This window comes from Macaca thibetana, chromosome X (genome assembly GCF_024542745.1).
Source record: "Macaca thibetana thibetana isolate TM-01 chromosome X, ASM2454274v1, whole genome shotgun sequence".
Classification (NCBI taxonomy): Eukaryota; Metazoa; Chordata; class Mammalia; order Primates; family Cercopithecidae; genus Macaca; species Macaca thibetana.
In genome coordinates this window covers 126,300,807-126,318,077 of record NC_065598.1, presented here as the reverse complement: position 1 = coordinate 126,318,077, position 17,271 = coordinate 126,300,807, and the positions used below count along the sequence as shown (strand labels likewise).

At 40.6% G+C, this 17,271-nt stretch overlaps 1 protein-coding gene across 6 annotated transcripts in view; it reads left to right on the top strand.

Annotated features, from left to right (window-relative positions):
- The window catches only part of IGSF1 (immunoglobulin superfamily member 1), a 51,157-nt gene that overhangs the window by 23,245 nt on the left and 10,641 nt on the right, over positions 1-17,271 (top strand). For 4 of the 6 annotated variants that reach the window (XM_050775285.1, XM_050775283.1, XM_050775280.1 and 1 more), the window contains exons 2-6: positions 12,117-12,178; positions 14,647-14,783; positions 14,925-14,951; positions 15,339-15,620; positions 15,921-16,208. In XM_050775285.1, coding sequence (XP_050631242.1) covers positions 12,117-12,178; positions 14,647-14,783; positions 14,925-14,951; positions 15,339-15,620; positions 15,921-16,208 — 796 coding nt within the window. Of the gene's footprint in view, positions 1-11,963; positions 11,983-12,116; positions 12,179-14,646; positions 14,784-14,924; positions 14,952-15,338; positions 15,621-15,920; positions 16,209-17,271 lie in introns of those variants that run through there. The other 2 variants (XM_050775281.1, XM_050775282.1) reach the window with 2 other exon arrangements.

The window sequence follows — 17,271 nt, the reverse complement described above, 5'->3', positions numbered from 1 at the left end:
TGGCATACGCCTAGACTGTCCCCAGCCTCCTAAAATGGTGCAATGCTGCAAAAACAATCATAATCCCTCGTTGCTGGGCAATGGACAGCGTCACAAATCAAACTCTCTTCATTTTTGCATCTACTTATCTAGCTTAATGTTGAGACGATCACAAACAAACAAGATATTCGTTATATAAATGGGGTGGTTAATGTATTTCAGGAAATTTTTAGACCTTACTTGGTGTTTATGTGTACTTTTTGTGTTTTTAATGTTGAAAAAGAAACAAATTATTTAGAGCTGAAATTAAAATTACATTAAAAATTCAATCTAGACTTATTACCTTGTGATAAACATGAGTCTTAGAAAAACCTCTCTGTTGATGTTTTCCATATGAATGATTTCTAACAGATGGCCTCAAGTTATAAGGTGACAGATTTATAAAATCACAGAATGGTCTTCTCATTTTAAAAGAAAATTTAGATTGTTGTTTGCTTTTATTACTCTCCCTAAACTCTGAGGGAACACAAATTTAAAGAAAACTTTCTCAATCTAGATACATAAGTAGTATATTTCCATTTCTCCTCAATGTATGCCTAGTCTTTTATAGCTGCTAAGAATACTATTCACAACATCTTTCAAAAGTATCATAAGGCTGTTATGTCCATTACCAATTATAATGGCTATATTATATATGACGTATCAACATTCAGTCCAAAAGCACTATTACCTCTGAACAGATTGTTTTTCTGCAATTAGGTGCTGTACACTAAGCTAGCTAAGAAAATAAGTATTGGCCCCATGTACCCAGACTCTATATAATAGCATTGTTGTGAAAGTAAATGAGCAAAATGGATCTATGAGCACTTTGCGGGAAAAGAAACAATGGTGCAAATAGACAAAGAATTATAATAAAAATAATATTGTGCAAATAGACAAATAGACAAAGAATTATAATAAAAATAATAACAGCCATCAGATCTGACCTAATGAAAATTGGACAGCAGAACTAAAAGCAATTTCAAAAATGCCTCATAACTATCTTCTTCCTCGTCTTTTTCCTTGGTTCCCATGGCAATCTGTATTTTCATATAAGGCCCACAATTGAGCCTTTTTTTGGCAATTAGCCTCCCATTTGTCCAATTCTCTTTACCTGACTCTTCAAAAGTCCCCTACCAACTTTCCATTTAACCAAATATCCAAGTCAATTCAACTAAACAGCTAGTCAGCTCAGTAAAAATAGTGTAATTACATTAAGACGTGATCATTTCAAGATGATATTTAAGAAGTTGGGCAGAAGCGAACTCTTCAAATGATATTATCAGTAACGTGGTCAGTTATGTAAACTAGGAATAGGTTTCTTTTGGTGCAAATGGCAACTTTAGGAAAGACAGGTAGGCAGCATTGGTGCTAAAAGAAGGAAAATCAACAGAAATAAGTGCTACAGGAAGAGTAAAGACTTTATTATTCTGGTGATTTTAAAAAATTATTTCTAAAATTATGTATATATGAAATTTAACTCATCATATGAACTATAAACTCTTCACTTACACACATTGTATAGGTATACATTTTCTTTCTGCTGCTTTGCTTTACCTATTCAAACCAGTGCATTTTTTCCCATTTTAACATAAATTTCTAAATATTTAAATGTGTATTTCTTTTTTGTTTGTTTGTTTTTTGTTTTGTTTTTCTTTTTTTGAGACAGAGCCTGTCTCTGTCACCCAGACTGGAGTGTACTGGTGCCATCTCCACTCACTGCAGCTTCAGCCTCCTGGGTTCAAGTGATCCTCCTGCCTTAGCCTTCCGAGTAGCTGGGACTACAGGTGCATGACACCATGCCAGGCTAATTTTTGTATTTTTAGTACAGATGAAATTTCGCCATGTTGGCCAGGCTGGTCTTGAACTCCTGGACCTAAGAGATCTGCCTGCCTCAGCCTCCCAAAGTGCTGGGATTACAGGCATGAGCCACTGTGCTGGCCTATTGTGTATTTCTTAACAACAAATAATTTTGATTATTTAAAAATTCTGCCCTAAATTGTTACCCAACTTCTCAAAGTTTGCTTTTTAATCATAAGTTATTTGTTGTCGCAATATAAAATACAGGGATGAAGAAAAAAGAACATCACCAATAATTCTTCACTACATAGAAAATAACCAACATGTACATTTTGTGTGTCTTCTTTGAAGTTTTTTCTAGGTAACCTTTATGGGATATTACTCTAGATATTTTTTAAAATCTTAACATTTCTCAAATACTTTATAAAATAATTTTTAAAATCCAGTATATGAGAGCTTATCTTTTACAGGAGAAAAATCTTTACATTTCTTAGCTTAGACTGAAAATACAGTGACAGTTTCTCACTCTCTCTGTCTTTCAGTCTTGCTCTTAGTCTTACTCTTTCTCCCCCAACAGTTTGCAGATTCAGTAGTTTCTATCTTCACACTATCTCTATTTCTTCTTCTTTTCATTTTCATTTACTTATTCTAAGTAACAGGTATTGAGCCACAATAACATGGGTTTTAGAATTAGATGACCTGGGCTCAAATTACAGCTCTACCTCTGACTAACTTTTTCCTTTTTCTGAGACAGGGTCTTGCTCTGTCTCTCACGCTGGAGTGCAGTGGTGTGAACACGGCTCACTACTCAAGCCATCCTCCCACCTCAGCCTCATGAATAGCTGGGACTATAGGCGCACACCACCACGCCCGGCTCATTTTTGTATTTTTTGTAGAGATGGGGTTTCGCTATGTTGCCCAAGCTGGTCTTGAACTCCTGGACTCAAGCAATTCTCCTGCCTTGGCCTCCCAAACTGCTGGGATTACAGTCGTGAGCCACTGCCCTGGTCTACCTCTGTATTATCTTGGGCAAGTTGCTTAACCTCTTTGAGCCTCAGTTATCTCATCTGTAAGAAATGGATGCTAATAGCTACAGGAAGTTCTTAAACTGGTGCCTGGCTCATAGTTAGCATTCAACAAATGTTGTTTGCTCTTGTTGCTGCTGCTGCCCCTGCCGCTGCTACTGCTATTGTTATAAGCACTGCTCTGGAGTGTTGTGAAAGAAAATGTGACAATGTTTGTAAGATGCTCAACATGATGCTTGGCAAACAGTGAGCACTTAATAAGTACTAACTATTATTAGCATTATTTCTGTATTAGGCACAGGAGATACACAGATGAATAAGTCTCTACTGTCAGAGAACTAACCATGTAGTATTTACAGCTGCCAGATGAATCCAATCATATGTTCATATGTGACATCACCCACAAGGCTTTCGCTGATCCCCTCAGATGAGAATATTGCTCTTTGCTAAACTTCCATGTCACTTTCTCTCCACTTTTCTTATCAAACTTCAGCACATTTTAATTTTTATCTGCTTACATGTCTTTGCTCCACTTCTAGTCTTTTAGTTACTAGAAGGGCAGTGAAAATATTTTGTTAATCTTTTAGCTGCTAATGTATGCATAGAGGGTTTCGCATTCTTTTATCCATTCTTCCATCCATTCTTTGCCCATCTTATTCCACCAAATATTTAAGTGTTCCTTGTTTATAATGGGCATTTAATAAAGGTTGGCTAAATAAATGAGCATTGGAGTTAACCATTTGAAATTCAAGAAAGGGTATGGTATTAAGTCTGCCATATATTTTTCAAAATGTATAAAATTTAAACTACTTTTTAGTTTAGATAGAAGTCATAAGAATAAATTTCCACCTCATTTTAAGTCTATGCTAAGTTCCACTTGGTAATTTTTTGGTGCCATCTTACAGCTATTTCAAGTGGGATTCTTTCATGGTGTACATATTTTTAAAATATTGTCATGCTGTGCCCAGGATAGTCACAGAACTTCCACAGCAAGTGCTCCTTGTTGAAATCCAGGGTTATTAATAATGAAAAGTCATTTGGATACTTTAATTAGTGTCCAGCACTATTTCCATTAGTTAATATGTATTTTTAACATCGTGGTGCCTAACAACAATTGTAGTGTAGATTTCCTTGGCACTGTAATTTCTCAACTGGATTATGCCATCCTAAGTTTCTGAAGATCTTGCTAAAAACACTAAGAAGAAATTTTCTGTAGGTAAAGGTCACATAGTTAATCAAAAGGATATTTAATGCCAAATGGCCTTTTCCTCTACCCCCTTTTAAACATGCTAAGGACTTTCTTCTACACTCCTACCATTCCTGCCTTACTTTCTCATTTGATTCTGAATAAAGGGCTTAAGGGAAAGAAAATCGGATAGGGCCATTCAAAAATCTTTTTAGAGTCATCTGCACCCAAACCAATCCCAGACATTGCTAAATGACATCCAAGAATTCTGTTGTTATAGTTTGGAGCAAAAGTCAGTTCTGTATCTTTAGTAACAGTAGAGTTATAAAAATAGCCCCTTATATTCAAGCATTAGAAAATGTATTTACTCAGATACCTAGTACAAATATTTACTGATGAATATATGGCTTTTTTCTGTTTTCTTTGCTGATATATATCCAGAACTAGAAAACAAAATAGGTGTGCAATTAATATTTTTGAATCAATGCAGGAATACATAAATCCCATTTTCCCAAGATCTCACAGTTCCTAAGCACTGCGAGCACTAAAGAGTATTTTTCGGTTGTTTTGAATGTAGAAATACCAAGCACCTGTTCTAATTTTTAGTAGGTTAATCCTATTAGGTGCTTATACTAATTTTCCATATGAATTCTGAGTATTTCTGAGAACTCAGATGAGAATCAGATCAAATCACCTTTTGTGTTTGAATTTACCAGACCTAATTTCGATTTTCTTTTCCCTACACACCATCTCCTCCTCTAAACTGTTCTCTTACAAACCCCATTAAACGTTATCTGCTTGGATACATTGAAGTTTAAGACAGAACCTGATTTAAAAATTATCAGAGCTTTGAAAAGGGTCAACATCTTCAAACATGGGTGTCTAATACATGTGACTCTAATTGTAAACTGTCCCATCTCCAGTTTTTGTTTTCTTTTGAAACAGAAACCTGAACTACTAGGAGACTGAATTAGAGGAACAGGTGGACTGTCAGCTCAGAAAGTGGCCTCTCAGTTCTGTCCCTGAGGATCTGTGCCCAGGATAGCATAACTAACATCAGGGAGAGCATTAGGAGCTAAACAAGGTCATTTTCTGCTTGGTTAAAAGCCCTCTGTTTGGACCTAGATCATGACCTGGTCTTTCATTTGGCACAAATATGAAATTGTACGAAAAAGTGCTATTAGGGCACACATGGTTTGTAATGATCTGGCTACTGTCCAGGTCTCCAACCTCATTTTCTGCCACTATCTCCACACACCATGTACCACAATACTTTGTGATTCTTTGCTCTGTATTCCCAAAGATGTGAATCATATGGTGGGATGCCAGGGAGACATCAGGTGGGTGAAGCAGATGGTTTTTAGCAGGAGGCCATAAAGGTGACCTCACCATACTCAATGATAGAGATGCTTGAGTCTGGGGAACTTGAATGAAGAACTTCTAAGCTCTGCAAATTGGAATTAAATGCTTTCCTCTCTATGTTATGACAATGCTTTGTTTCACGCTCCATCTTTCAAAGTTTACTGTGTTCTGCATTATATCATCCTTAGCTGTGAATATGAATATATCTCCAATGAATTCATAATCTTGAAGACAGAATGTATTTTTCCATCTTTCTATAATACTTTGGGTATAGTCAAATGGAATATTTACTCTTTAATTGTTCAAAAAGAATCTGGGAACTGAGATGGTATCCATTGGAGACCTATTCAAGTTCCCCCTCCCTATCAAGTCTTATTTCCACTCCAACCAATCAAAATCCCAGATATCCACTGTAAAAAGATACATTTAAAAAGTAATGATTAGGATGAGGCAAACAGAAAGTCCTATATTCAGATTTAGCTCACAGTTATTGAATACTCATTTGACTGATGAGGAGATGGAGACTCAAATAACTTTCAGTAGCTTGCCAAATGTCACACTATTACCCAGCTAGTAAGTGGTTCTGCCAGGACTGAAATTCAACCCCCCTGACACTAAGTCAAAATCCCTTTCCACAAACACTGAAACATGTAGGTAAACTCTTCTCATTCCCTACTTTATAATTCTGATGTACCTAGTTGCTTAATCACAAACATATTCTGTGAACTCTCAGTCAGGCAGAAGCTAAATATTATGAACATATGAGACTCATTTTACATACGTATTTATTTCTATGTGTATGCACTTGTGTGTTCTGTTATATTACTTTTGTGTGTTTGCATATTTATGTATTCAGGTAGTTAGTGCACTTACATATTTATATTTGTGTATTTACACACTTATGCACTTCTTTATCTTATCTGTAAGGTTATGAAGCTCTTACTTCTAATCCTGTTAAGATGAGAACATCAGTTGATTATATCTTAATTTCCTGTAGCATTTCTAAGGATTTCAGCTTAAAATAGGTCATACATTTCAATAAAAAGACCTCAGCTCCTGAGCTTCTCGGGGAGAGGACAGAAGGAGCAGCTGTGCTCCGAACCAAATTGCTGGACTTCGGGAACACCAACAAAGCCAATGGAAGCCTCAGCTATGAGAATAGCACAAAAAGAAAACGAAGCCTACTTGATCTAGAAAGAGAAAAATGATGAAAACAAGCTTAGTAGCAACCAATAAGTACTGTGATGCTAAGGAGGAACCAGGAAGCCAGAGAGTTCAAGAGATATGGCTGTCCTGGAGAAGCAGCAGGCAGAACCCAGAGAAAGGGCCGAAGTGAGGGCCCTTTGATGCAAGACCATGTGGACATTTTTAAAAGCACACAGGAAAAGCTCAGCAAAGACTGTGGGGCACAACTAGTGAGGTCAAAGAATTGAAAGAAATCCCAAGAAAGAAATATTGCTGAATAAATATCATGGAAGAGAGAATCAGTACAAATGAGGACAAAATCGAGCTTCAGTCTTAAAAGATAAAACATCTAAGAAAACAGTTCTTCATGGTGCAAGAAAACGTGATAGATCTCAAAAACACATCAAGGTGGTACAGTATTTATGTATCTGGCATCCTTGAAGGTGCAGAAAATGAAGAGATTAGCCTTAAAACCATTATTAAGGAAACTGTTGATAAAAATTTCCCAGAGCTAAACATAGATCTCGACTTATATACAGAAAAAATTTATAAGTTCCCACTCAAATGTATCTCTCATAATAAAAGTCCAAAGCATATTATTGTACAATTCTTAAACTTGAAAGATAAAGAAATTATCTCAGAAGCTGCGCAAAAAAGAAGTGATTTTCAACAAGATAAATATAGGGCTGACACCTGAGTATACTTTAGTAACAGTGGAGGAGAGACCAATTTGGAGTAAAATCTACTAGTTGAAGTTCCTGGACTTGAAGCCCCACGTGAACCATTCAGCTAAGCTATCTTTCTTATTTCAAGATGAGAGAAAAATCTTTGGCAGTCAAGATGACTTCAAGGCATTTGTCAGTAAAACTCCCAAACTATTGGTTTTGTTGAAAACAGCTGCAGCCCTGGGAGAAGATACTCGCAGTGATAAGTGACTAAATTCACTTTCAAAGCCACATTTCTTAAGAGAGTGTAGATCTTATTTTTATAATTAATTGCATTTTTGCCAGGGTGATTATCAGAAAAGGAAGTAAAAATTTACAGTTGTACCAAGTTGTTTATCTGTATGTATACACACACACACACACACACACACACACACACACACACACACAGAATGCATGGGAAAGGAGGATAAGGAAAGTACAAAAAGGAAAATGGGAAAGAATGAGGAAGGGATAAACAGTAGGGACAAAATGAAAACAGCAAACTAATAATTAAATGTGAGTTGGATAGGGAGACATTGAAATATAATAGATTAAGAAAAAAATAATTTGTATTGTCGACCTGAAAGTAATCAATTATATGAAATTAGCAGAATTTTATGGAGAAAGTATTTTCTCTTCTTTTGTCAAGGATACATGAATCTTTTAGAAAGTTTGACCAGATCGTAGATCACAAAACAAGTAGAATTGGAAGAGACGCATGTATATTTAAATAATTGCCTGTAAACTGATGTTTTTAGGAACAGATTATAAACAGTGGGTAATATTGCAATGATGAGTTTTTAAATTGCTAATTTGTGTTGCTCTTGTAGTTTAGCCAACTTTACTTAATTTTAATTATATAATTGTTTAATTGTACAATACATGGGAATAAAAGAACCAAATTATTGAATTCTATAGTTTCCTTTGGACAAGCGATTATGAGTAAATAAATATTAGAGAGAGACCAATTGTGCATTCCCAAGTGGCATTTCCCCCGCACCCCTAACACACCCACTCCCACCCCTGCCCCACCATGCAAATACCTACAATTTGGACATACTGGGGGCAAGTCAGACTCTGAGACAGAAAAAGGCTTTCCTGGCACTGGTATCTGGAAGCATCCTTCCTGGATCAGGCCTAAACTGCTCATAGAATCTGTGCCTGCCTGCTCTAGGCAGTGAGACTGAGCCTATCTCCTTTCATTCTGGAGCCACCAACTTCATCCAACACAGGAAAAGGGAATACTGAAACACTTTGAAGCCCACTTTCGGAGCTCTCCTGCATTTTGGGTATCTGTCTCTGAACACCCTCCCCCACCACGTACTCAGATGCACACTGTTCCTCGTATAAACGAAAGGCATATTATGATGCTAAGAGAATTGCCATTTGGGGACGGTGGACTAGTAGATCACCTTTTTTGGTAGATGGTACATAAACCAAAAGGAACTTTGTGATTCTGCTAACATTGAAACACACACACACAAAAATCCTCATTTTCTCCCTCCACCCATTAAACTTGTTAAATTCACCTAGGTATTCACATTGTTGGTTTGCTTTGTGACAAGCACCCAGAAGACTGATCATCCAGGCCTCTATCTAATGTCTTATACTCCACTATGAGTGTTTTAATTAAATAAGTTTTTGTTCTAATTCATCACTTGCATTTGATTTATTCTAGGAAGCTTCTTGCACACTCCTGAAAATGCCCTCAGTTATAGCTTCTGGAAATGACTTAGTGCCCCAAACTGTGCCCTTAATAATTAAAGTGCTTGACAAAAGATAAGTTGAAATTCAAGCTCTGTGAGTTGGCCCGAGCTTTCCTTTCCAGCTTTGTCCTCCCCACCTCCAAAGCCTAACCTCCCTCCTCATCAGGTCTTGCTATTGGAATCTAATCTGTCTGGTTGGGCCTCCTCCCCACCCCAGAACTACACTTGCTTAGTCCCAGCTGAGTTCCTCACTGGTCTACTCCACACTGCTTCTCCTTTACAGAAAGGGATGGGGCCTGGGACTGGCTGAGGAGTGGGGTGGGATGCTAAAACACACGATCAAACTTTGAATGGACAGACCTCTCCAGAGATCTGACACAGTCCTCAGACAGCTTACCAGAGTGGTGAGGCTAGGGACAGGAGAATGGAACACAATGCTCATAACTTTCTTGAGAGTGTATGAAACTTAACAGGATCCTTGAATAGTTTGGAAACCTTCCTGTTTCCCAGTAAAAATCACTGTCCTAAAACATAAAACTGGAAAAAAAAAAAAGTGGTTTGCTAGTAAATGTTTAAAAACAGCTCCAGAGATGTGAAGGTTGCTGGGAGAAACTGATTTGTAGTACTTGCTTCTTCGGTTGTGAAAATTCTCTGACTGTGGTGAAAATTCTCTGACCATGGCCACTTTCAAGCTACTACCATTATGTCATTGAATGCTGGGATGAGATAAGATGTGAACACTGGGTTCTCCTGAACCGTACAGAGCTTGCCAACATCAGTATAACACTGGGAAGGGGTCAAGTTTGCCTTGGGCTTCTCCTGTTTGGGATATATAAAACAGATTTAGGTTTAATTAAATATCATCATCTTACACTAGACTTGCTTATGGAGAAAGGCTTCCCACAACACCCTGTGAACCTTGGTGTTTCACCTCTGTCCTTCGAGCTCCACTTTCTTGAAACTCTTCTATACTATAAATGTTTTGAAAATTGGCATGGATGTTTTCACTCTGACAGATAATAACTGTTACTATTGTCTTCCAAACAACCATCAAGTTTGTCTAATGTTGCCTTCTCAATATTTCGGGAACTCTTGCCCTCCCCCCCTTCTCTGCTACCGCTGCCCTAGTTTAGGCACACAGTAACAGCAAAGTGCTTGCAATTATCCAAACACATACTACCATGACTTACTTGATGATCTTTTCTATTGCAATCCTCTTTGATTCTCAAGGCTCCTCCTTCTCTGGCTGCCTCCTACTTCTTCTCTAGTATGATTTATCCTTAGACTACAAACTCCTTAAGAAGAGAAACTGTCATCCTTTCTGAACTGTCAGCATCCAGAACAATCCCTTCCACAAAGAAAGTACTTAACATCTGTGTTGATTCAATGACTGCTTGCTGTGTCCTAGGCGCTATGTGGTGGCTTACAGGAAAGTTTCCATTCAGTCCTACCCCAAACCCTTCATTGTAGTAAGTGCAATTATTATCACCATTTTACAGATAAGAAAACTGAGGCTTGGAGGCGAAATAACTTACCCAGAAACACATCTTTTTATTCATATGCTTATTCTATTCATTACACAATAATCTATAGCTTATAATGGAAGCCACAATTGATATCACCTGATGCATGAAGATATGATAATTTGGCCAGTAAAGGAGCTGTTACTTTATTTTTACATAGTTTGTTCTTGAATTAAAGTGTTTTTCATTAGATAATTTGAAATCTTTTATGCATGTAGAAAATGTACATAAAGGGCTGGGCACGGTGGCTCACGCCTATAATCCCAGCAGTTTGGGAGGCCAAGGCTTCCAAACCAGCTTGGCCAACATGGTGGGACGCCGTCTCTACCAAAAAATACAAAAATTAGCTGGGTGTGGTGGTGCGCGCCTGTAATCCTAGCTACTCAGGAGGCTGAAGCAGGAGGATTGTTTGAGGATGCAGTGAGTCAAGATCACACCACTGCACTCCAGCCTGGGTAACAGAGTGCAAGTCTCTCTTAAAAAAAAAAAAAAAAAAAAAAGAAATGTATATAAAGAAAAATTTGGCTATTTTTTAGCCAATTAGTCTATCATGTTGATATTTCTTATCAATTAGTCTGTGAGCCCATTGGATGCTATATTTTAATCTCATCATATGTTATATATCAGGAGCTTTGATTGGTGTCTTATTCATACGTTATCATTATAAAAAGTCTTTCATGGTTAACATTTGTGAAAGGTTGGTCTATATTATCAAAATCATGTTGTTCTAAGACATTTGGGGAAGGGCTTACAGATTAATACTAGTAGTAGTAGTGGTAGCAGCAGCAACCACTACCATTTATTGAGCACCTACTATATGCTAGGCCTATTGTGCTGTGAGTTTTACTTACATCATCCCATTGAGGCCTTGTGAAATAGCTTCTGCTGTTTGTTTTTTACTTTACAGATGGGGAACCTGGGACGCAGAGAGTTTACTCACTTGAGGTCACACAACTATTGAATGTAAAATGTGGACTAAAATCTACATTTGTATGTCTCTAAAACCTGGGCTTTTAAAACCCCAAGATGGACTTTGAAGGCTGTCCAAGTTACTTAACCCTCTCTGAGTTTCAGTTTCCTCATCTGTGAAATTGAGGGGAGTAACACTTATTTTGTAGAGTTGCTCTGAAGATGAGAAATATAGGATCCCAGAGCCCAGGGGCACATAGTAGGCACTTAAACTGTGGTGGCGATGTTTATGCATGAATGGGGCGTTGAATGGGCAGGGGAAGATCTGAGATCCCGATAGAGGTATTGAGGAGCTGGAGAAAAGGATCTACAAATCTTGAGAGCTGGCCTTCTCCCCCCCAGAATACAGTGACCCAGTGAAACTCTGAGCGACCGGCGAGGGGGCAGGGGCCTGAATTTGGCTCCGGCAACCTCTGCAGGGAGTCCGGAGAGAGGCGGGGAGCTGGGAGGGGCGTAGAAATCTCCGTCGTCAGAGGACTGCAGGTGCCAGGCAGAGTTGGTGTAGGTGGGCTCCCAGAGCCCGGCGCAGGGAGCGGAGGAGGTTGGGGCGGGCCAGCAGGCGGGCGGGGGAGAGAGGAAGGCGGGGCTCAGAGCCGAAGAGGCTGTCCTTAGACAGCTCTTCTCATGCCGGGCAGTTTGCTGCATCTGGAGGAGCTCACTGGAGAATCTCCAACATCGGAGCGGGCCTTCAAGTACCGTAAGTACCTGCAAATGAGCGCATAGTTCAGTGGCTGAAGATTAAATACTGGCCACCAGATCCTAAACAAAATCCCGAAAGAGTCTCCTTGCTGTAATTAATTGCCGTAAATCAAACTGCTCCCCAGTCTGTCCCCCCACCCCCTTCATTCCTGCCTTTCTCCTTTCCTCCCCGGATCCCACACCCGCCTCGGTGAGAATCTCTGGGCACTGTAGATATCTCCCCTTTTCCTTCTCAGTCTTCCCTCCAAACCCTCAGCGGAGCATGTACCCGGCACCCCGCCGAGCCCAACCCCTTTGATTCCTGGAGCCCTCAAAGCTATGCAGGGGGCGAGCCATTAGACATTTCAGATATGTCACCCTCAAAAGCACTGCGGCGCTGCCTAAGGGTGGGGAAAGTGCTTGGGGTGGAGTAGAAGGGAAGGGTAAAATGGCTAGGCAGCCAAAGTTGGGGGTGGAGGTGGGGTGAAAGGCCAAAATGGGCGTGGCCAACTAACCTGAGGCTTGGGGCTGTTCTCACATTCCCCCGGTATAAGATTCATCATTTGGGCTGAATATAAATGGTACAATTTCCTTAGTGATTGAGGAGGGGTCAGCCATGCCAAAAAGCCCAGCTTCCCTGACTCCCCTCAATCCCGCAGTAGGCAAAGATCCTGGTTTAGGGGTTCAAGTGGCAAGGCTGAAACCTCAGATGGCATTTCCTGGGTGTAATCCCAGGTTGAACCTCTCCCTTGGCAGTGGAACCTGGCTTCCCCCAAAAACTCCTGGCCCAAAGCCCCAGGGTAACAAAGCAACAGGGTGGCATCCAAGCTTTGGCCTGGCCCTGAGAGGAGTGGGAGCAAGCGGCTGTAGGAACTGAGATGGAAAGGGCATCTTCAGGGTTCTACACCAGTTTGATGCCCCTTTTGAAAAGAAGAAAAAATGAGCACCTTTTTAAAATGTAATGTTCACTATGTGCCTGGCACTGTACATGTATTATCTGTAACCCAACACAACAATAATGTTAGGTCGATATTACTCCCCCACTTTACAGATAAGGAAAATTCAGAGTGGGTAATCTGAAAATCCTTCGATACAAAGTGAAAAATGAACAATGGACCTACGCTTCCTTGAATTTCTCACTGTCCACTTGTTCCCTACAGTCCAGATCCTTTGAACACGAAATATCCTCCTCTTCCTGCTCCTCCATCCTACCCAGTGTTAGCACTGGGGCAAGTTAGAGGCTGAGGTCCAAGGTCAGTCTGGAAAAGCAAAATCAGTTCCTTTCTCTATTCTGAGAGCTGCCTCTTCCCCACTCTTCTGAGCTAAGATTTAATAACAGCTGGAGTCAGCCAGGACTTCAGACTCCCAGTAGAAAGTTAGTGGAAGAGAATTAGCTTGAGTTTGTGTGGCTGGGACATACCTCCCCTTGGTGAAAGGTTACTGTTGGGGGAGGTGGAGAGAGGCATGAAAGCTCAAGAGTCTACCTTGTGTATATGCAAGGCCTATGGTAAATAATGACTTTGGTCGGGGAGAATGGAAAGCCTCCCTGAACACAAATATCTTTGCCGTGTTTCCTGAGATTCAAACAATTCCATTTCCCTTAGAGGCAATCAACAAAACTGTTTAGAAGTTAAGGGCAATGAAAGAATCATTTAGACCTTATGTAAATTCACTCAAGCAGCTTGATTTTCTAACACATGCTTGACACTGGGGTATTGAGCTTTTAGGGGTAGGAGACAAGAATGAGAGTAATATTGGATCTAAAGCATTCTATGGAAGGGAAGGATATCCAAGGGATCAAGTGAGAGGGGTGAGGGAGGGTGAAGAGGGAGTGAAGGGTGCCTCTGGGAGTTTAAATCATTGTTTTAGATCCATAGGCCTTGGAGTTAAACATGAATTTTAATTTGGGCTCTAATATGTAATATCTTTTGACTTTGGGCAAATTATATATCTTCTCTAAGCCTCAGTTTGTTCATCAGTAAAATGGAATGATAATAATGCCCCCTCTCTTAAGTTGTTGGAAGTCTCTCTCTCTCTCTCTCTCTTTCTCTCTCTCTCTCTATATATATATACACACACACATATATGACTCTCTCTCTCTATATATATATGACGCTCTCATATATATATGAGAGAGTCATATATGTGTGTGTGTGTGTGTGTGTGTGTGTATGACTGAAAAGGTGACTCTGCACCTCCCATCTCCCCCATCCTGTGGAGCTTCTGCAGGCTATTCTGGGCCTCTGAGATCCCAGAGACAAATCCATATTTCAACAAATCTGGCATCTTTGATACCAACAAAGACCTTGAGCAGGAGGATAGGGAAGTGAGGGAAAGGAGCAAGGAGAGGAAGCAGCAGGTGACCTTGTAATACCCTGCATGCCTGTGAGGAAGTACAATGTAGGGTTGTCAAGTGCAATTTAGCCATCTAAACTAAACTTTAAGGAGCAGGACAAGTCCTCTAAGTAAAAACAATTCTGCTTTTAGATACCACCACCTGCTGAGGAGAAAAATTCTTCAAGACTCAGAGCACACAGCCAGCACCAGAGGCCCCATGACCCTGGACAGACCAGGGGAGGGAGCCACCATGCTGAAGACATTCACTGTTTTGCTCTTTTGCATTCGTGAGTACAAGGAAGGGGTGAGGGGCAAGTGACCCTGTCATAGGTACCCACTTGTTAGGGGTGGGAGAGGAAAGTATTGAGGTTTGAGCACAGGGTGGAGACAACAAGGGAGCTCTCCTTTACCATAATCTCTCTTTTCAGGGATGAGTCTGGGTATGACATCGATAGGTAAGTGATTCCTGCCCTCTCAGTCACCTCCTTCCTAAAGGATCCAAGATGCTGGCGTGTCTCCATGACCCTGGACATAATGCCTTGACATTCCAGAGATAGATTGGGCTGATTGGGAATTAGAGGACTTGGTTTCCTATGGCATGGTGAAAAGCTTTATCTCAGATGGAAAAGAAACCATCAGACTTTATTCTCCAACTCATTTGGACCCCTTGACCAAATATCTTGGGGTTCTTATACGATGCCCCACAGGAGCACATTCCTGTCCCCAAGGGAAGACAAAATGAGAGATCTGGGTCCGGGCTAATTTTAAGGGACATTGTGGGACATGTTATGGGAGGGAGAGGGCTGGACTGCTCACATCTTTTTGATCTGTGGGAATAACAGTGATGGACCCTCAACCGGAGCTGTGGATAGAGTCCAACTACCCCCAGGCCCCTTGGGAGAACATCACGCTTTGGTGCCGAAGCCCCTCTCGGATATCAAGCAAGTTCCTGTTGCTGAAGGATAAGACACAGATGACCTGGATCCGCCCTTCCCACAAGACCTTCCAAGTTTCATTCCTTATAGGTGCCCTTACTGAGTCCAATGCAGGTCTTTACCGGTGCTGCTACTGGAAGGAGCCAGGCTGGTCAAAGCCCAGTAAAGTTCTAGAGTTGGAGGCACCAGGTAAGAAGACAGCGATACTCAAGAATCGACTCCAGCTCCTGAGATTCAAACTTGCCTTCCAGGGGAGGGTTTGTTTCTCAAATGCATGCAAGCACGCATCCCACAGATAGTAAATAAGGGCCTACTTTGTATTGGGCAATGCAGAGGGGGCATGCAGACTCTGGAGCAGAGATGGGAGAAGGAGGGGTGACAAACAAGGATCATACAGGGAAACCTCAATTAAAGTAGAGCTCTCCTCTGCTGCTCCCTAGACAGTACTATTCTTGCTTTACCTAATTACAGTTCATTCTATCCTTCCAGGCCAGCTGCCCAAGCCCATCTTCTGGATTCAGGCTGAGACCCCCCCTCTTCCTGGATGTAATGTTAACATCCTCTGCCATGGCTGGCTGCAGGATTTGGTATTCATGCTGTTTAAAGAGGGATATGCAGAGCCTGTGGATTACCAAGTCCCAACTGGGACAATGGCTATATTCTCCATTGACAACCTGACACCTGAGGATGAAGGGGTTTACATCTGCCGCACTCATATCCAGATGCTCCCCACCCTGTGGTCAGAGCCCAGCAACCCCCTGAAGCTGGTTGTAGCAGGTGGGTGTGGCTATGGCTGCTGGCATCTGGCAATTGTTGTCCCAGGGATCATGGCTGGTTGAGCTAGGGTTTCTGATTTTACTTTCCTCAGCCAGTTTCTAAGGCCCTGCAAGGCCCAATGAGCTAGAGTCGTTTGAAGTTTTACTGAGATATAAATTAGAATCGCATGTGCTGCAAGGCAGATGTGTGGGAGCCAATCATTTGACTAGTAAAGGAGCCCAGCCAACTGGCCAGCAGCTTCAGCTCATCACAGCTTTGTTGTTCTCTACTTGTTGAATATCATGCATTCATTCATCAATTCAACCAGTATTTATTGAGCACCTAATATGTGCCAGGCACTGCCACTGCAATCTTATACATTGAGTCTTAAATTTGCAAATGTATTTTATTTGTAATTGTTATTTTTATGTGTGGAAAACAGAATGAATTGCTAGTGTTCGTGAGTACAAACAAAGAAAACAAATGACAAAGAATGTGATAGCTCATATTTTAGAAATGGCTTTATAAACTGCCTTGGTTCCCTATCAGTAGAGCTAGTAAGGCAGCACCAATCTCTAAGTATAGAAGAAGTTTCCCCAAAATGTAAAATGCCAGACATGTCCCAGTCCCAACTCCCCCACCCCATGGCCTGGAGGTTTCTAGATGGAATTGGCCACATTTGCTTTAGTCTCTCCATCCAGCTAAATAGGCTTGGGGAAAGCTGTGGTGCTACAGAAAGTACCCGAGACTTAGAAGTGGTAATACTGGTTTCTAGTTCCATCTCTGACACTGCCTCCCTGCATGATCTTGAGCAAGTCACTTCACTTTTCTGTGCTTTGGCTCCCTCTACTCTAAAAATGGGATAACAGTATCTATCTGATCTACTGTGTAATGCTTATCTCTATGCCTCAGTTTCCTGATCTGCAAAATTGGTTTAATAATAATGCCTACCTCACAGGGTTGTTGTGAGGATTTGCCTAAATATATATGTACAGTGCCTGGCATATAAGTTCTCAATAAATGGTAGATATTAATTTTGTTAGTATAGCTTTTTATTGAGGATCAAAGAACAAAAAAAACCCTG